Raw genomic sequence first — 21112 nt, 5'->3', positions numbered from 1 at the left:
GACTTTTCCACTTATGAAAAGTTTCCTACTTACATAAAAAGATGTTTCTCAGTGAATTCCATGTTTACACTAGCATAAGTCCTTTTATTAATTTACAATTTTAATCCTTTGAAAGTTATTTTAGTAGGGAAAGAAGTAAGAAATCTAATGTTATTATTATATATTTTAACGTCTAGACTCATGTCAAATCCATCTATTCTATTATGGGCTCCTTCCCCACTGATTTGAAATGGCATCCTGCGCCTCTTTACCCTTGTGCGTCCTTGGAATCCTCCTTCCTCTCAGCTGTCCCTTCCCTGGTGAAGTCCCACCGACTTCGCAACATCACTTGCTGGTAACTGCAGGCTCTTCCATTGCGTCCCTGAGCTGCCTTGATCCATATCTGTCATGCACACCTCACCCCAGAGGGAAAAGGAATTCCATGTCCCATGTTGTAGCTGCAGGCTCATGTTAATTCTCACATTGCCAGTTTGGAATATATTATTTTGTGAGCCTTGCAAAACATTATTTTCTAATGCTTTAAATCTCTGTTTTTATCATTAGTTTACTCATTTTTCCTCTTTCTTTGAAATATTATTATTCTTTGTACTGCCTCTACCTGATCTAATCTCTACTTTTTATTCTTCCTTCAAAACCCATTCCATCACGCCTTCTGAAACACCTGTTCAATCACAATGAGCTCCTCCTAGCCTATGCTTTTCTCAATAGCCCTGAAACTTGACTCTCGCCTGGGTGTACTACTTCCTCTTGAGTTCTTTGGAGACTTTTTATTATTCCATAGTCCAGGAATCTCTGATTGGAAAGGTGGATCACATGCCCTCCATATCCCACATCTCACCTCTAAACCATTATTTCTCCATCCTATTCTACTCTCCCCTGTTCTTTGAGCCATCTGATTATACCATCCTTTACCATTGTTCATTCCTATTATCTACTCACCACCTGAACAAACCCCTCCTTCACTGAACACTCCAGCAACTGGTACACTCCACCTTCTCCTACCCTTCTCCTGTCCTCAATCTGGGTGACTCCATGTCTACACCCAACACCACGCCTTTCAGTTTTTGGCCTCCACAACTCAAGCAGTACTCTCATGTACTTCTTCTCACCCAACCACTTCTGTAGCCATCCCTGGACTTGTTATCATATTAAACTGTTCCTTCCTAAAATCTCAAATTCAGGAACTCTCTGGGCATAGCATCCTGTATTTTTTACACCAATCCAAAAGATTCACATTACACTTGTGCTTTGGGATCATTAATATGACAGATTCTTCACCCCATCTATGTTCACTTTTCATGCTATTATTCTGGGTGTAAGATGTTTCTCAGTGGATTCCATGTTCCCATCAGCATAAGTCAGTAGAGAACCTAAGAATTATGTGCTTCTGGTTATTCCCTTACCACCCTCTCCTCTACAAGTTCAGCAACCCAGAACCTCACCTCTGCCTGCCTTGAATGCTCCATGACCTAATGACCCCTTATCTTCTTGTCTGTACAAATCACTGCAAGAATCATTATACTCCTATGTAGTATAACCAATTGTTCTGGTTTTCCTGGAACCAAGGGGTTTCCCAGGATGCTACATGGAGTAAGCTTTTGATGTAAAGACTCCACACTTTGGAAGTTTTTGGAATTTCTTATTTTCTTTTTACACATCACCTGTCTTCGTCTTCATTTTCAAGCCATCTGCTACTATTTGCTCCAAAGTATGCGATAGCTCTTACTGCTCCCTCTCTTTCCCTATATCCCTTTCAATCTATTGTTGGTTGAGAAATTCAGATAACTAAGTGCATTAGTCAGGAATGTTACAGTTGTCCATGACAGAAAATTCACATCCAATTGGCTTAAGGAGAAAGGGAGAAAAGGATTTATCAGATATTTGTTAACCCAGCTTTTAGCTGCAGTTTGATCTGGAGCTCAGATTATTTTTTAACGACCTGATTTCCTTCTACTTCTTGGTTCTGTCTACTCTCCTTCAACTTGTTTCATTTTCAGGCTCTTCTTGGTGACAAAATAGCTATCAACAGCTCCAACACTAACTTCTCAAGTACAAATTCAAAAAGAAAAAGTGTCTTTACTTAGTAGCATTAGCACCAGTCCTAAAATGGACTAACTTGCATCGTGAATCCACTTTAAGCATTTGCTGGATTGAGAGATGTAATAAGCCTGCTGGGGCAGGTTTGAGTCACACACCACTTCTGAGCCAATTACTATGTGCAGGAGCATTTGGAGCTCTGATTTGTTAGGTCTGGGTCTCAGCTTCCTTCTTGTCAACAACATGGAGTAAGTCTAGGAGGCAAGGCTTCCTGAAGGGGAAGTGGATGATGGGCAGGAAAATTTTTACTCTCCTCCAAACTGGTGATAAACAGGTTAAAAACAAAACAGAAGCATAAACATTCTCTGATTAAACCTTTACGAATGTCTTATGAGTAAAATTGTGAATGCTATTAGTATATAGATTTTATTACATTTATTTTCACTGAACAGCAGTTTTTTTTAAGTAGCATAGTTTTTGACTGTAGTTCTTGCAGTTAAGTTGCAAAATAAGCAAAGTTTGTATGAATTTTGTTCAATATAATCCCCCTTAATCATTGTTAATGAATTTTATTTTAAATTCTATTCAAATAATATTCTGATTATAAATAATAAATAAGAAAGAAGGAAATCCTTATGTAAATCATTTTGCAGCTAACATTTAAGAAAGCATGTTGACACATGGTTTGTGGGATAATAATGGAAAAATAACGAAACTAGAAATTAAAATGCTTTGTTATGAGGCCAACTCAGCTTTAATTAGTCATGTGATCCTGAAGAAGTCTCTTAATCTCCTGAGATTTTGTTTTCTTGTCAACATGTTTATGCCAATAGAAATAATATGATTTCAGTTCATCATGAAATTGGTACATTGAAAACAGTATGTGTGTTATTCTAAATAGAGCAAAATTTCATACTTTAGGGCTATTTGTGCCCATTCATTTTCAGGTTCGTTTCTGTGGATGGTTATAGAGGTCCTGTATTAAAGTTTTTAATGAATTTTGGAACTCAGTACATGGATCTCTCAGATGAATAGTTCACTAAATTCAGATAAACCAATATCTATTAAAAAGCACCTTCCTGGATTAAAGTGTTTGCGTTAGTGCAGAAGTGCATACTGGCAGGAGTGAGACTCTGTCCTTTCTATAAGAAGCTTAGAGTTCCATCTGTTTGGGGGAAGCGAGCGAAGATAATATACGCAATTTTCCTGTGAGGCAGACTGTGACAGGTGCCATGAAAGAACTAAAAGTGCTGTAGGGTTTCAAAAAAGAGAAAAATAAACTTTGAAGTTAATCAGAAAGACTATATAGAGGGTGGAATAATTGGGATGGTCCTTGAAGGACTGATAGAATTTGTGGGCAAAGTGGCCAAAGCATTCCTGACTGAGAGAACAGCATGAACAGAGGTACAAAGAGAAAATAATGAGACAGAGCTGTGTGGAATTTTAGGGACCGGGAGAAGCTGAGGGTGGAAAGATATGTTGAGGTTGTAGTGAAGAGTCTTAAATGCTGGGATGAAGACTTTGGATATAAGTTTGTGGCTAATTTGCATCCTTGGAAGTTTTGAATAGAGAGTCATGTAATTAGTAGTGGACTCAGTGAGTCAAAAAGTATTTTGACAGATTGTTTATATGTGAATAAATATAAGAATTGTATACATTTAAAAAAATAAACCAGATAGAGAAGAAATGTTAATACAATACAAAAATATGTTTCTTTATTGCCAATTCAATATGAATTGGTAATGGCAAGTGGTTGTACAAAAAAGGGAGTATATATATATATTTTTTTCTTTTTTTTAAAATTTTTTATTAAGGCATGATTGACATACACTCTTATGAAGGTTTCACATGAAAAAACAATGTGGTTACTACATTTACCCATATTATCAAGTCCCCACCCATACCCCAATGCAGTCACTGTCCATCAGTGCAGCAAGTTGCCAGAGACCCACTATGTCCCTTCTCTGTGCTACACTGTTCTCCCCGTGATCCCCCACACCATGTGTACTAAACATAATACCCCTCAATCCCCTTCTCTCTCCCTCCCCACCCGCCCTCCCATACCCCTCCCCTTTGGTAACCACCAGTTCATTCTTGGAGTCTCTGAGTCTGCTGCCATTTTGTTACTTCTGTTTTGCTTCATTGTTATACTCCACAAATGAGGGAAATCATTTGGCACTTGCCCTTCTCCACCTGGCTTATTTCATTGAGCATAATGTCCTAATGTCCTCCAGCTCCATCGAAGTTGTTGCAAATGGTAGGATTTATTTCTTTCTTATGGCTGAACAGTATTCCATTGTATATATGTACCACATCTTCTTTATCCTTTAATCTACAGATGGACAGTTACGTTGCTTCCATATCTTGCTATTGTAAAAAGTGCTGCGATAAACATAGGGTGCATCTGTCTTTTTGAATCTGAGAAGTTGTATTCTTTGGGTATATTCCAAGGAGTGGGATTCCAGGGTCAAATGGTATTTCTATTTTTGGTTTTTTGAGGAACCTCCATACTGCTTTCCACAATGGCTGAACTAGCTTACATTCCCACCAGCAGTGTAGGAGAGTTCCCCTTTCCAAAGGGATTATATTTTTAAGTGGCAAAATGAAGTGACTTATGCAGAACAAGGGATGTGTTCAATTCCCTTTTGCCATATTCAGATTGTTTGGGACCCTCTGCTCCTACAAATACACACACACAGACACACACACACACTCACAAAGTGACCTGGATGGTGAGTTACTTCAGAAGTGATATAAGGAATAGTTATAAAATGGAAATATTTAGCTTGAATAAATAAATGCTTGGGAAAGGGGGCATGACAATACAGTATGACATCATGTATTAAAAAGCAGAGAAACAAACTCAGATTGGAGTTGGCTCTGGCTTGTAATCTCAGCTCTGATTCTAGCTAGCTGTGCTATTTTGGGAAAAGTTCTTATCCTTTTGCAGGCTATTTCTATTTTTTTTTGGTAAATACAGAGGTGATACTATTTACTTGCAGTTTTATTGTTATAATTAATGATTGTCAAATAGCCAGTACACTTTCTGGTAACCAGTACCTCTCCATTATTTGTGTCCATTATTTTTATTTGAAGGACTGTCTTACATACATAGGGGTTTAGGCTGGTCTTGTGAGGTACCTGAGAAAGATTTAGGACTAATGTTGGAGAAAAAAAGATTTTTTACCTCAAAATGAAACAGATATGCAAAGGTTAAGCTGCAATAGAAAAGCAATGGTATGTCTGAGTGGGGTGCCTCCTGTGAGGTCCATGGTGGTAGTAGGCTAGAGCCAAGGATATTTATCTTTTACATGAAAGTAAAGAAATCGTCATCCCAACAAAATCTAGGAGGGAATTCTCAAAAGAAGGGCTTTTCACTCTTTTCCACCAAAGAATCCCCAGAAATCTAGAGGCATGATTCAAAGTGCTCCACAGAAAAGTGCAGTTTCTTTGCAATTTCATATTCATCTTACAAGTATGTATATGTTTTGCAGTTTACTTTATAATGTCTTTATTTTGCTTTAAAATACAAATATGCTTATAATGTGTGTGTATGTATATTTATTTTATCTAGTAAGACTGTGTTTGATATACAAAATTTATCATGTGATTGTACCTTCCAGTATACAGTCAAGTTTTCCAAAGGTACAGATCTCTTAGTTGAATAAGCACAGCCTTAGCAGAGTATAGAACACACAAGCTCATAGTAGAGTAGGAATTTTCTTTCTGATTACCACAGACAGGCAAACAATTCATATTTCCACTAATTAAAATTTGTGTTATGTGAATTAACTTAGACAAGCATATTACTGTTATTATAAGTATTTGGCAGTATAGTTGCATAAAAATATATGTAAACTTAAGAGTTTATAGAAAAAACACAAAAACATTGTTCTATTTGAAAATGGAGGCCTACAGCTCTGTCTGCTGAGGTGGTGAGTTAGAGGCGGGTGGCTCTGTGATATTACACTTGGCTGCTGCATCTGTGAACTTTTGTGTACTGTGTTCATGTTCCTGCTTCTTTGATTAGTGCTTTGAGGGAGACAGATGTGGAGTAAATGCTGTTTTGTGAAGTATTATTTAGAAGATTTTAAAATTACAATAGCTTCCTGTTGCTTCTTATTTAGCCTCCCCCAAAACATTTTTGGGGTTTCTTTTATACTCTCTTCCCTACTTAAGTTGCACCAAGATTCCTACAAGAACTTTGTTCATCTGGATGGGAAACTGCTTTCCTGACACCAGCTCCAGATCAGCTTTTAGTGATCTTGTTACCTGACCATGTAGCTCCCTTGAGTTGCATATTGTTATGATTATAATAAAAGGGGCACAGCAATTTGGTTATATTTGCCATTTTACTGGGCGGATCAGATCACTGCAGAGGTATCTGCTTTTTTGCCCTCATGATTGTCATAGTTTAGCAAGAAGACCAGCCCAGAAGTCAGGAGATTAAATTTTTGTTTCAGGTTTTGATGAATTGCATTATTAACCATACTTATTAACTAAGAGATTAAAAACACCTGATCCTCATGCATTTTACTATTTTTCCTAGGAGTACTGTTCTCTAGTTATTCATCAAGTATAGTATAAACACCTTCCTAATGCCAAGGAATATGCCAGGCACCAAGGAGGCCAGCCCGAACAGAACAAGGTCCTAGGCCTTGAAGAACATGGGATGAATGTCGAGTAGGTAAATAACTGTAAAACAATGTGACTGATGTCCAGTAGCAATATGAATCAAGTCTAAGGAGGCTCCAAGGTGGTTACAAATAATTGTAAAATCAGGGACTGTTCCCCAGAGGAGGTGATGCTATTGTTAGACCTTGAAAGAGAACTATTAATTTGCCAGGCAAAGAGGAATGTGTCCTAGGAAAAGGAGAGACTTCAAGTGTGTCCTGTGTTTAGGAAACTATAATCAAATCAATATAGTGGACAGCAGCAGATGTGGCTGGAAGTTCATTTGGAAATAGATTCAGAAGTGCCTTTTATATCATGCTAAATAGCTTGGACTTGAATGAAGGTTTTGACTTAGTGGAGTAGGAGGCTCTTGTTTGTACTGTGGTGTACTGGCACCAAGTCCACGTCTCTCAGAGCACATTCCTCTTGCTCTGTAACAGAGAGGTAAGGGACAGTGGGGGGACAAGGGCAGGGCTGGACTCATGTTTTGATGTGTGATAAGTTTTTAGATTTAGATTAATTGATTGAGTCATTGCATTTGCTCAAGGAAGTTGTTTGGATATAGATGGAAAAATATGCCTAATTTATATTCATTGAGTTCAGAGTCTAGAACTAAGGAGACATTGAGGATGAAGATGTAAATTTAGTTTAACTCCAGATAAGAGTTGAAGGTCTTTCCTAGAAATTGCTATTCTTAAATAGAGTTGTGTGTTAAAATATTTTAGGAACAGGCTTGCCAGAAGAATAATGTGATTCTTATGTTTTACCCATTTTTTCACCTGTTAACAGAAAATATCCAAATAACAAAATTCTTTGAAATTATGAAAGTTTGAAGGTCATATTTTAAATGTTACTTGAAAAGGAATGGCCTCCTTTATGTGTGTGTGCTTTTTTTTTCTTGTGTGTGTGTGTGTGTGTGTGTGTGTGTGTGCTTTTTTAAATACATTTTTTTGGCCACAGATTTTTGGCTCTGATGCATTAGTTTTCTGTCAGCTTCTCTGAAGATCCAAGGATAGAGTTTAAATTAAGGATAGATTCAAGGGTACCCTTCAGGGTAGGAACTAGCTCTGCCCTGGTTTTCATTTAGCGACAGTTGGAGAGCATTCTGAGAAATGTGTGTACATTATGTAATTAGTCACTTAGGGCCACAGGCCTCCTGTTAACCTGGCCCTCTTGAGAGGCAGTGTGCTGGGAGCGGCAGGGCCAGGCTCTACGCTGTTGCCTGGCAGTCCCAGAGGAGCAGTCATAAGGGGCTGTTGCTGAGCAACTGGGGTGCTCCTGGCGGCGCATCATTCTCTAGGGAGTTTTACAGTAGTAACGGGCCTGCCTCCATGGGAGAAGCAGTACAGTTTGGTGGCAGGCCAAGCCCCCCTCAGAGGCACAAGGGTTGTTATCAGTAAGTATTTGACCTTAGAATCAAAGACAATAACTTATGATCTATGAACATCCAAGTGATTTATGGAATTATTGATGTCAATTTAATTAAACATGAATTTGGACCAAAGAAGGTAGCTGTGGCAGCTAGAGTTCTCATTTCAAATACTTCCATTCTAGTTTCCTTCTCCTTCAAGCTTAGTTGAAAGGTAAGTTTTCTGAGTCAACGGAAAATAATTGTCTTTATACCACATGGAATATGTAACTTTCCCTATTAATATTATTTAGCCAAAGTACATATTTACATGTGAGAAAAACCAGTAAGTTAACTCTGATCTAGCCAGGTGGGTCTGAATGGAAATGTGTTTGACTCTGTATCTATGTAAGAACTAGTAGAAATATTTGAGATACTGTTTTGAGTTTTCTTTCAGTGTAGAAAAGCCAGAAGATAATTCACTGGGTACACATCTTATTTTTATTTTTAATATTTAACACGATCCAGAAATGACTCATCAGGAGAGTTGATAAAATATCAGAACGAATCAACACTCTTAAGAAAGCTGAGTTCTGCTTTTTGGACTTAAAATTGCCTTTGTTAACATAGTAGCTTCTCCTGAAGATTTCAGAGACAAAATTTGAAAGGGGAAAATTGAGCTCTTTCAGTATCTTGGAATAACACACAATTGCATCAGAGACTAAAATGTGCCGCAGAGAAACACTCACCTGTCAGATCTGAGGAATAATTAACATTGGCCAGCTAGACAGAAGTGACGGAACACTACCTCCCCTCCTCCCACTGCTGTTTCTCTTGATATTTCTGGCCTTGGGACAATTGTTTGCCGGCTGATCCTAAGAGCTCCGGAGGCAGCGTTTCACTGGGTACAAAGGGGAAGCCTCTTTGTTAGTATTAGGGCCTATACTCTTTGAGGGAGCTATATTAAAAAAAAAAAATTACTTAAAAAAATTCCTCTCAAGAATTGCACACAGATTTTTTGTTTGCACACATTCATAGACACCCACTATGTGTCTAAGCCATTTGATTAGAGTATTACTGAGATATTATATCATAGTAATAGATTTAAATGTTTTTCGGAGATGCCTTATTTAAGGCTACTTCTATTTCTAAAAGTGATCTTTTTACTTTTTATCATATATGTCACTGGCAGGAGCATTCGATTTATCTTTGTTATGTAAGATTATTAATAAATCAAAACAGATTAAGCACAGCATGTGCCAGGCATTGTTCTATATGACTTAAGTATGCCATTTAAGTAATCCTACAACTCTATGTGATAGGTTCTATCATTATGGATATTTTACATAAAGGGAAATGTCAGCTTATCCAGAAAGTTTAAGTAACCAAGCCAATGTATGCAGTAAGATTTATTATCAGAAAGTCTGTCTTCAGAATCTGCTCTCAACTATTACAGTATATTTTAAGCACCATATTATTTCATGAGGGCAATCCAGCTGGTATTCACAACAATCTTGTTTTTAGGTTATAATGATATAATGATGTAATAGAACAGAGTGAGAACTATGAAATCATTTGCATAACTAAGTTTGTCTATTTTATTCTTTGGGCCTATAATCCACAGCAGGAAGCCTTTTAAAGCAAGCTTTGTTACATCCATCCAAATTCTATGAATGTGAAAAAATAAATTCAGGAGTCATTTAGCCCTGAAGTTGTTTCTCTTCAGTGTGAGATGTAAAGTGTATTTTCTTTGGTAAATGAGATATGAAGGAGGGAGAAATGGTTAAAAGAAGAATGAGAGGAAATGAGTAAGTAAACTGTTTTTGAGTCAATTCTCCCAAAAATTCATACTTCTTAGAACTTTGAGATAAAAACAAAATAACAAGTTAAGGAACTGTTATTTAGACTTAAGAGAAACATAAGGTGGAGAGTAAGTTATATAAAAAAGCTAGGTCAGTAGGCTGTGAATATTGTGAGGCATCAGTGACAGGCTTTAGAGTCAGACAGAGCTGAACTTGAATCCTGTCTCTATGATTTATAAGCTGTGTGACCTTTGAGAGGTGCCACACCATCTCTAAGCTTTGAACAAAGTCCACTGTGTGGTAGATTAATAATGATGATTAAATGGAGCAAAATGCAAACTATCTTGTTAGCCTCATGCCACAAAACATATGTTTATTAAATGTGAAAATAATTTTACATCCTCTCCCTTCCAGCAGCAACAATACAATAAAAGAGAGCTATCCTGGGGACTTCAAGGATTAAGGGAGCTTCACAGTGGGATCATATGGTCAAAGTTTGTCAATATTTTTAAGATTCTTGGTCAGCTTTGCCAAAGTACAACATAAAAGCAGTTGTACAATGCAAGCATTATATTTGCAATTAAAAAGCCTTATTTTACTTTGCCTATTACAAATGTTTACAATATTGACTTGACTCTAAGAAGACAATGAGACTGGATATTAAACTATTTGTATTAACTGAATCTGAAACATGAATATATCTCTATCTCTGAATCCTAATCACTTTCATCAGGTCCTCTTATTTCATTCTCTAGTTTACTGAGGCTTTATTCAAAAATTTTTTTGAATTAATTTCAGATAAATTAGAGATAAGACACTTAGATAAAATTTGGATTTTGGTCATTTGTGTACATTTCTTATCAGCTACTCCAGCCGTAACTCTCTGTCCTCTGAAACAGGATCTGTGCTTCCTCCATGGCGTCTGCCATATTGTAGACAGTAATGGCCAAATGTATGAATGGACGAAACATGTTATTTACAATTTTATGTAATACAAAAATATTAAAGTTTTTGAAAATGTAGCAGTTGCCAAATATCTAGTTAATAGGTTAGTTTAAAAATTGTCACAGCTGTAGAAATACGTGGTAGGAAAAAATTAGAAAACAATGAATTAAGGGTCAGTAAGTAAATAAAGGAATTTGAATAGAATAATGCTTGCTAATTTTCTTGTGAACATTTTTATAAATGAATACATGAGTTTTCCATATTTTCACAAATGGTATAAATATATATCTTTTTAGAACTGCATGGAGCAGGAGTGGATATAAAATATTTGCAAATCTTCATTTTTAAATTATGATACAGCTTTTGCTCATGCAAGTAAAGATGTACAAATTTTCCAGTCAATAATCACTAATTGAGTTCCTACAGTATATTGTGCAAAATCCTATAGATGGATGAATAAAACTTTTCCATTTAGGACATCCACTGGCTGCCAGGGAAGACTGTCACACACAGAGCTGCAGTGAAAAGCTGACCATGAAAAGTGCATTAAAGAGTTAGGAACAAAATAAGTTAAAGGCAGGGACTATGATGAACACCAAGCCGGAGGAATGCCAGAGATTTCCAAAAGAAGCAGCCTTTGTGTTGGGCCAGAGCTTCCTAGTGTGACGTGACGTGCTTTCTAGGCAGAAGAAGAGGCTGGTTTTTTTTTTTTTTTTGGTATCATTAATCTACAATTACATGAAGAACATTATATTTACTAGGCTCGTCCCTTCACCAAGTCCCCCCCACATACCCCTTCACAGTCACTGTCCATCAGCGTAGTAAGATGCTGTAAAATCACTACTTGTCTTTCTGTGTTGCACAGCCCTCCCCGTGCCCCACACACACTACACATGCTAATCGTAATGCCCCCTTTCTTTTTCCCCGCCCTTATCCTTCCCTTTCCGCCCATCCAGAAGAGGCTGTTTTTTATATGGCCTTTTTGTGCAATTCTTTTGGCATTTGTTGCCAGTTCCATGTGGCCAAGAGGTCCAAACCAGCATATCTTAACACATCGTGCCCAAGAGTCTCACAGGCTGGAGGCCCTCAGTAAGTATTGGTTTTTAAATATCTGGATGAATAAATGACAAAACTTACAGAGCCTTCTTAATATGAGACAATAATTCTCAAATAAAAAGATTATACTTCATTGATGGTTGATTTCTTTACCTGATTACCCCTATGCAGTTCAAAGGAAAATTTAAGCTTTGTGAACTCTGATTAACGTTGATTTCACCAAATTTTAGGAAAATGTAACTGTGGCCTGTATTCCTAGCTCTTTTCTTGCTATACTTAATTTCTAGACATTCATTGGTTTGTTTAGATGCATGAGTTCAAATACATCCTTTTGTTTTTTTCAGTCTCAAATGAAAACTTCCTTAAACTGACACTGTAGGGCTGCTTATATATGAAGTAATATTGGGGTTGATGTATTTTTTTTCTTCTTTATGAAGTAATATTTGGGTTGATGTATTTTTTTTCTTCTTTAGAAGCAAAACAATCTCATCCTTATTATTCACATTCCACATTCTCCAGTTAAAAACCTACAACACAATGATAGAGAATAAGCATGAATTTCCTATTGGAAAGTGTCCAGTAATACCTAGAGTAATTAACTAGGTTTTAAGGAGAATGTATTAACACTTGTGCCACAAATAACCATTGGGTTATTTTAGTTAAATGGCGGTTCCGGCTAATTAAAATTTGTCACTGGTTTATCCCCTTTTCCTGTTCTTTCTCCTTTAGATTTCACATGTCTTGGAGTATAATTCCTTTGGTTCCCTCCTCTCACAGATCTTTCAAAGACAAACCAAAACTCGTTAGAACATGACAATCCCAAAAGGAAGCTCTAAGACTCACGAGTGTGATCACAGCTACCTTTCTAAGATCCCAATCTGAATATCATGTTCAACACAAGAAGCACATATTTTACTTTTGTCGTTCTTCAAGAAGGGTAATAACAATGCTACGTGTTTGTTGGTTTATTGTATAGGATCTTCCTGATTCCCAGAGCAACGTGGAGAGAGATAAGCAAGATAGGCAAGATAAATATTTCCTCCCTGTTTGATAGGCAAGGCTCAGTCATTTACCTAAGGAGAAAGAAGATGACTCCTCAGAGTCAACAGCTGATAATGGATGAGCTGGAACCGGAACTGAGTGCAGTGCTTCCGCCTCTGTGTTACAACGCCTTTAGGACTTTTTTTTTTTTTTACTGGGTTACTTGTAGGCTATGAGAAAATGTGAGAAACAAAGGAAAGAGAAGAGTGATGAAATTATTTGAAAATTAACTTAAATGATAGCTAGCATAATGTTGCTGTTTTTGGGGAAACAGTACTTTATTTGAGATTCATGGTGAAATATTTCCACTTTGTATAATGATTGGGTTTTAACACAAATGAAAAATTCTGTGGAATTTGGACTGGAAAGGGTATGCCTTAAACCACGAAGCCCACTGGGAGAGGTCATGATCTCTGCAAGAATTAATGGGGTGGGAGGAATATGTGGGGGAAAATGGTCAAACTAGATGGGGCCAATGGAATTGGAAGGAAGAGTGAGCTGTGGGACATTGTGAGCCTGCCGTAGACAGAATTTGGTGGCCAAGAGAGTGGACAGAAGAAAACAAGATAGCACATAGTTTTCCTCCTCTGCATAACCCTAGTACAGTTAGACAGTGCATACATACAAGCATAGGAATATTGACACTACTGGCCCACACTTTGTAGATAAAGGAACAGATTATCTCTATAACCTGAAAGAAACATGGCGCTCCCATCTAGAACCATTAAGCATGTGTATGTGCTCAAATATGTAGACTGCCCGAGGGAAAAGGGGCCTGGTTACTCATCAATTGTAGCCATCCATGTCAGAAGTATGTATGGAATGGAAAATAAGTTGTTTTTGTATTATTAGTTTTAAAATGGGAGCTTTAAACTTATAAATACCTAAATGGATATGAAGAGGAAAAGCATGCAAATGGGCTGGATACCTCTTCACAGCAAATTTTCAAGTAGCCTTGTGATGCTCAAGCAGTACATGTGGGCTGAATTTTATTGGGTTCATTTTCTCTTCCAGAATTCCAGTCATCATATTATATAATTGAAAACAACATCCTTGCTCCTTGGCATTGGAATTCAAGCGTGAACTGCTGCAGGGATTTATTGCTTTTGAAATCACACATTTGAGAAAGGCTGTCACTAAGCTAGTCACCCTGTTTTCAATGGAAATTTGGAAAACTGTAAAAAACATTAATTGCTATATTGTTGATTTTGCTATTTAGTAAGAATGTCCCTGACTGCTCATGTTACACAGTGTTAGAGAAAACACAAGAAAGATTGCTCAGAATACAATTAATAGATTTGAATGATGAACAAAATAATAAAAAGAAACACACTCCTCATAAGGGAGTATTGAGCTGCTTAGTCAAATAAATTTATCCTCTTCCTGCTACAAATCACAAAAGTATAAAAGAAAAAGAAACCAGAATGAGTAATGAAAAATAACAATGGTGTTTTACATCAGTGTGACATTTTGTCATTAACTTAGATGTTATTGCCCAAGGAAACATTTGTTCTTTTTCAAAAGGGACAAGGAATAAGAGATGTTAATCTTTTCTCCCCCTTTGTTCCTTCAGGGGTCATGGTGTACTGAAAAGGCACTCCATCAAGAGAAATCTGGGGGAAGCTGGAAACCATCAAGTTATTGAGGCCACACAGGGAGCAGAAAGGATCGAAGTAAGTACACTTTTGATCCATTGATCCTACTATTGGTCCCTGAAAATTCCTTTGTTGCTGTAAAGACAGAGGGCAGCAAAAGAAAGGTAGGGTGGGAGGTCTTTATTTTAGCAATAAATATATTTAATTAAAGCTTGATAGAATCTGTTGTTAATGTCATATTAATAGCAAATAATGTGTGCTGAAAACTTGAGATACACATTTCTATCCTGTGTCTGCCAGGCACTTGTTATCAGTGTAAAGACAAGCTTGTTTTCATATTTACTTTCTTAGCTGTGCTTATTTAAATTGTTCTCAGCAGAGGCAGTCAGCCCATCAAAATAATACTTTATACTCTAGACCTTATAACAGAAGAGAAACTCATAATATAAATTTACTGCTCTTCTAATACTAATATCAGACCACCAGAGCAATACATTTACAATTAGTATATACAAGCAAATTCTTGTTGTCACTGATTGGTGGTTATAAATCTCAAATACTTCTTTGAGAAATGTTTCTGTGTGCTGGTGCTATAGACCTATATATCCCTATATATAACCTATCTATTTCATATACATAGCTAACATATATTATTTTTATTTGTGTAGTTGAATATGAATAGATATAGATTTATGTATATACTCATCTGTAATATACTATATATACTGTGCATGTATATAATACATTCTATATATACCGTGTATATATGTATGTATACTATATACATATTCACTGATACAAATTGTGTGTCCTTTAAAAACGAGGCTATGTTCGTGTTGCAATCTTATTATTATTTCACAAATATAATAAAAATTATCTTCTATGGGTAGGATTTGTATTTGGAGCCACTTCAGTCCTTAAATGCTTGGTTCTCCCACCCAGTGAGAGAGACTTGCTCCCTGACTGCAGCTTAGATGGCAGATCAGAGAAATGGAGTGAGCCTCCGCCGGTGTGAGGGCTCCAGCATTCTCCCCCCACTCTTGGATTCCCATGAGAACAAAGCTCCAAGGGAACAGGAAAGAGTAGGAGATATTAAATTTGATTTAGGCTCATCACCCAGTTTTCTCAAAACCAGTACAGTGTTCCCATTACTCCACAGTGATTTCATTTGGACAGTGGCATTGGGCTCATCTTCACGGGTCATCAGAGCATCTTTACCTTCATGTCAACTTTTAAATTTATGTCATCAGAAATAACATGTCTTAATCGAATCTACTTTTTATTATGAGGTAACTTCACACAAATAATTTTATCAAAGACATTTATATTTCTACATAAATGCTAAACTCTCCATACAAAAAAAAATTGTAAACAATTTTGTATATAAGGAAAATTAAAACTAACAAAATAATATTTATATAGTCTTCATTGTGGGTGGAGTATATAGTGATTTATAAACATAACTGCATGCATCCCTTATAATAACAGTGTGACAAAGGTAAGGAAAGTATGGTTATTTCCTGAGGAAAAAGTGCACCTCAACAAGTGCACACAGCTACCAGGTGGTGAAGTTAGGATTGAGCCTAAATTTGTCAGATGCTTAAGTTATGTTCTTGGATAGGAGTATTTGGAAGGAGGCAAAATATTGTTTAAATGAGCAAAATTTCTTATTTTCATCAGGTATTTATAATTGGTGTTTGAAAATACACATTTTTAGGGAACACATTATCTCATACTCTATGAACTCTATGAAAGATGAAACATTTCTCTGATTCATTTAATAAAAGCATAATACTAAAAAAAATTTAAAAACTGATAAAATAGCACACACACAAAAAAAAACACAAAAATATCACTGAAATACCAGATACAGGAGTGTAGAAATCAACAAAATAGAATAATAGAACAAATGGTATTTATTCTAAGAATTTACAATAAGTGGTTCAATATTGGAAAATTTATAATAATTTCAGTCACAGACTAAAAATAAAACCCCCTTTTTTTGCTTCCTGATAGGTTCTAAATCACATTTGATAAAATGCAAGTATATTTCTTTTGAGAAAACACATATATGCATAGTAATTTAGTAATTTAGGGCTGTTATTAAATTGTGGAAGAGCAATTTCAAGAAAACAAAAAAGTGTTAGAGGCTTACTTATTACATGCCAAATTTCATCACTTATAATTAATATCATTCTACAAATTCTAATATTCTACAAATTCACCCAATGCAATAGATTTTAAAATAGTACTAAAATTAAAAAATTTCTAATTATATGTGTTAGAAACTTTTCTCACTCTAGAGATTAACTCATTTATCTTCACAATAATCCTAGGAGATACTATCATTCTCATTTTACAAATTAGGGAGCTGACGCCTGAAGAAACTAAGTAACTTGGCCAAGGTCACACAGATAAATCGAGAGCTGAATTAGATCTCAAGTTCTTAGTTTAACTCATGAATTTTTAATCTTAAATAGTATGGCATGCTGCCTTTCAAAGGTTAGAACCATAAGAAAAGAGGTGAAATCTTTCCTCCTAAGAAGTAATTTTTACTAAGATTCTCAAAAAAATCAACTGAAGAACTATTAGAATAAGAGACTTCAGTTAAGTAGCCATACAAAATATAAATGTGTAAAAATTTATTGACTTTTCTCTGACAGCTACAAATAGAAAACATGATGAAAAGAATCCCTTTTATAATGGCAATGAACTATGAATAACCAGTATAAGAAATGTATGAGGCTTAAGTAAAGAAAATAATGTTTTATTGAGAAACACAAATAAGATGAACAGTAATGGAGATTCATATTTTATTCCTGGTTGAAACTAAATATTAGAATGAGGTTAGATTCCTTAAATTAATTTTAAAAGTTGATGCAATTCCATTTAAAGCCACAAAGAGATTTTTAGGGAGAGGTTGGCAAAGTGATTATTAAAATTCATATGGAAGAATGGACAGCATGGGAAAAGCAAATTTTTGAAAAATACAAATAATGAGGAAGGAACTTCTAATTCCAAGTATTAAATAATATTACAAGGTTACCTAAGTCAGTATGTTACATTTTACTAAATTAGAGACATACCAGAACTAAACCAGCTTGAAAATTCTCTGGGTTTAAGCATATAAAGGTAATATATAATAAAGGCAATTTCATGTTGGTAGAGAAAATACTATTACATGAACACAATTCCAATAATTTGTTCATATTAGGTAAAATTGTGTGGATCTTTTATTCATACAATATACAAATAAATACCAGGTTAATTAAAGAAGAAAAAATAATGAGACATAACTAGAGGAAAGTAGATGGGTGGATGATTTTATAATCTTGTCTAGTAAGATCATCAAAAGCAGAAACGATAAGTGAAGATTTATAGACTTGAAAAATGAACATATTAAAACTTCAGTACATATAAACAGAGAGAAGACTAGAGCAGCATTCCTAATGATGTGTTTGAAAATTATTTCTTGATTTTTCTGGAAGGATAGAATTAATAAATCACCACCAAGTTCTGACTAATATTTCAAATACAATACCATTTGAAGGCTTAATAAAGCAGCACCCATCCTGGAATAGTACTCATTTAGTATTGTACCCACAACAGACACAGAGCATCAGAGAAATTCCTGTTAGCTAAAAATAAGGATGGAATTCTATGGAAAAGCAAACAATGATGTAGAAATTAGTATTGCTCTGCCTAAAAAGCTCAACTAAGTTTGAGTTATAGCATCCAAGAGAGCAAGAGATTTCAATTAGACAGCTTTATAATTCTTGACATGTGCCAGAGCATTTCATTTCAGTAGAAATCATTTACAACATCACTGAGTCATGTCTGAATTTTTATAATATGTTAAAATGCTATCCCTAATAAAAACGAAGCAATTCCAGTTTTCTGTCTTGAATTACACAGTGTATAATTGTAGAGAAGTGACACAGTGATAAAATTTGGAGAGAAGTGTTTCCTGTTATATTGAAGAGTAAGAGATTGTTTTCTCCATTTCCCTCTAGAGTAGCTATGCACCTTCAGAGCATTCCTAGAGCAAGTGGGAAAGCAAAATTTATTGTGATCAATGAACAATGAAATAAAGGAAAAGAAGTTTTATTTCAAATATTCCAAATGATATCAGCCTGGACTATGATAATCAATTAGCACTAGCAGTAACAAAATAGTAATTTTCTGTTCTGAGTTCTTTAGAAAAATTACTAGACTCTGAGCCCCAAATAGCTCTTGAGAAAGAGTAACCAGCAGGCCCATGAACTTCCTAGTCTTTCTGTTCACATCTAGCCTCTCTTGATAGCTCTGGTCAAAGTGCTGACCCCTGGCCTCTGCTCTTCCGCCTGAGGTCACCGATATGCTCCAGGCCCTTCTGCTTGGGGTTGCTCAGATGACACAGACCCCACCCCTGCCCCTTTTCCACCTGTGCTGCCCTTTTGTTTCTAGGTGCAAACTGCCCAGTGTTCTGCATTCAGCTACCCTCCCCCTCCTTTCTAACGGGACCGTTTTCCTTGCATCAGGTTTATTTCTTCAGCTTTTTTTATCCACCAATTCTAAGAGGTTTTTTTCCCCTCTGACACTGGGCTGGAACTGTTAATAGGTAGTCCTTTCTCAGGAAACTTAGAATCTTGGTCCTGGGGGTTGGCTAACAGCCATCAATGTCCTTCCTATAAGGGTTTTAAGTACTCATGAAGTTATAGCCTTGGCTGATCCATCCTGCTGGTTCATGAGACATGCCCGAATCTAAAAAAAAGAAAAAAAAAAAAGCTTAAACCCTACCTCTATTACCTCTGCTAAATAAATATTGGTTTAAGTAAATGTTTTTATTTGTTCATAGATATACAACTAGTATATGTATTATTGACCATTCTCAGAAAGGGACCTGGAAGTAGCAAAAAAAGAAGTTGTATAAAATATTTTCTGCTCATGGGTAATAGAAGCAAAAGACAGGCTTAGCCATTTTGTGTTAAATAAGAGTAACAAAATCAAACAAGCACAGCCGTAGGATAAAGAAAGAAACTCATTCATTTTCATGCTAGCCAGACTGTCACTTTTTGAAGACTGTTAAAAAGCTGTTTGTAAGCAGTGAGTTCTGGAAGGAATATAGGCAACAAAACAAAAAATAACAACAAACAAACAGAAGAGCAGAACAAGCAGACACCCTTATAAAGAGAGAAAAGGGAATATATACAAAGAATGGAGGTGGTCATCGACAGTTTAGCACTCATCAGTAATCAAAACAATTGTCATTAATGTTCATAGTATTTGCAAAACTCATCTCATTCAGTAAATATTTATTGCATATTTATCCTGTCACCCTGTGCCAGGCACTATTGTGAGAACTGAGGAGACAGAGCTGAAGACACTTTGCAGTTCCTCAGGGTTTGTGAGCTGCCAGAATGGAAGTGCTGATCTAGAGAAAAACTGAGTAGCAGACTGTGAGGAGACTCAAAAAGGCATTCTATCTGGAATGGCTGATGGTTAGTACTTTGGGAAGGTCCAGAGATAACTTACGAACTTTCTTCAGTATCACCTATCCTATATGACTGAGAAGGCAATACTAGGTTCGCTGGATGGGAATCAGAGAAAGACACATTTTATTTAATCAAAGGAGTGGCTGCTTGAAATTATACCAGCTACTTCTGGTAACTGAGATAGTTCCAGAAGCATGGTACCACTTGGAAGGATGTGTCAAAAGGGATTCATATGTGGGATGGTGAAGGACTGGGGATGGAAGATTGATAATTAACTCATGTCTAAGGACAAAAGTTCCAGAATCTGTTATCACCATCACTGATGTAGGAAGGGCTTCCCTGAGGACAATGCAATGAGGGATGCTAAGGCTGCTTTGGAGTCAGGCCCACCAGCTTTCTTTCTTTTTTTGAGAGGGCATCTCTCATATTTATTGATCAAATGATTGTTAACAACAATAAAATTCTGTATAGGGGACTCAATGCACAATCATTAATCAACCCCAAGCCTAATTCTCAACAGTCTCCAGTCTTCTGAAGCATAATGAACAAGTTCTTACATGGTGAACAAGTTCTTACATAGTGAATAAGTTCTTACATCCACCAGCTTTCTTAATGTTAGACTTTGGCAAACTTTCTCATTTCTGAGCTCTAGTTCCTACATCAGATAAATGATGTTATTAATAGTACATGTCTCACAGGACTGTGGTAAGGTGTAAACAAACTAAAAAAATGCTTAGCCTACAGTAGGCATTTGATAAATGATATGTTACTATGGGGACCTAGAGTCTCATCCTGAGAAACACTAGACTGCTTTAAATAATCCAGAAAGTTAAAATGATACTCATTAATGTAGAAAGTTTCTCTCTTCCTATCATGGGATTTGTAAAAATCTTTCTGAAATGTGCAGTAAGAAACATATACAATGTTAAAAAACATTGGGCAAATAGTTCCATTTTGCTAGCATTTTTTTGTTACTTGTCTGTTCTTAGATGCTATAAAGATTCCTTTTTTTAGCTCTGTCTCCAGCTCTTTGAATTATGCTAAGGGACCTATGTTGTTAACCTCCGTTATATTAAAAGGATCTTGGACATCATGTTATGACTTGTTCAGAGAGACACTACTGGTCCAAGTTGCATGAGT

At 36.1% G+C, this 21112-nt stretch overlaps 1 protein-coding gene across 2 annotated transcripts in view; it reads left to right on the top strand.

The window, feature by feature from the left end:
* The window catches only part of PKIB (cAMP-dependent protein kinase inhibitor beta), a 116194-nt gene that overhangs the window by 9092 nt on the left and 85990 nt on the right, over nt 1-21112 (top strand). The window contains exon 2 of one of the 2 annotated variants that reach the window (XM_036903924.2): nt 14477-14576. Coding sequence is in view for 1 of the 2 variants with exons in the window: in XM_036903923.2 (XP_036759818.1) it covers nt 14477-14548 (72 nt within the window). In the remaining variant the exon portion in view is untranslated. Of the gene's footprint in view, nt 1-14476; nt 14579-21112 lie in introns of those variants that run through there. The other variant, XM_036903923.2, reaches the window with a different exon arrangement.

The sequence above is a fragment of the Manis pentadactyla genome, chromosome 12 (assembly GCF_030020395.1).
Source record: "Manis pentadactyla isolate mManPen7 chromosome 12, mManPen7.hap1, whole genome shotgun sequence".
Lineage (NCBI taxonomy): Eukaryota > Metazoa > Chordata > Mammalia > Pholidota > Manidae > Manis > Manis pentadactyla.
Note: the sequence above shows the minus strand (reverse complement) of the source record. Positions and strands in the feature narration are given on the sequence as shown.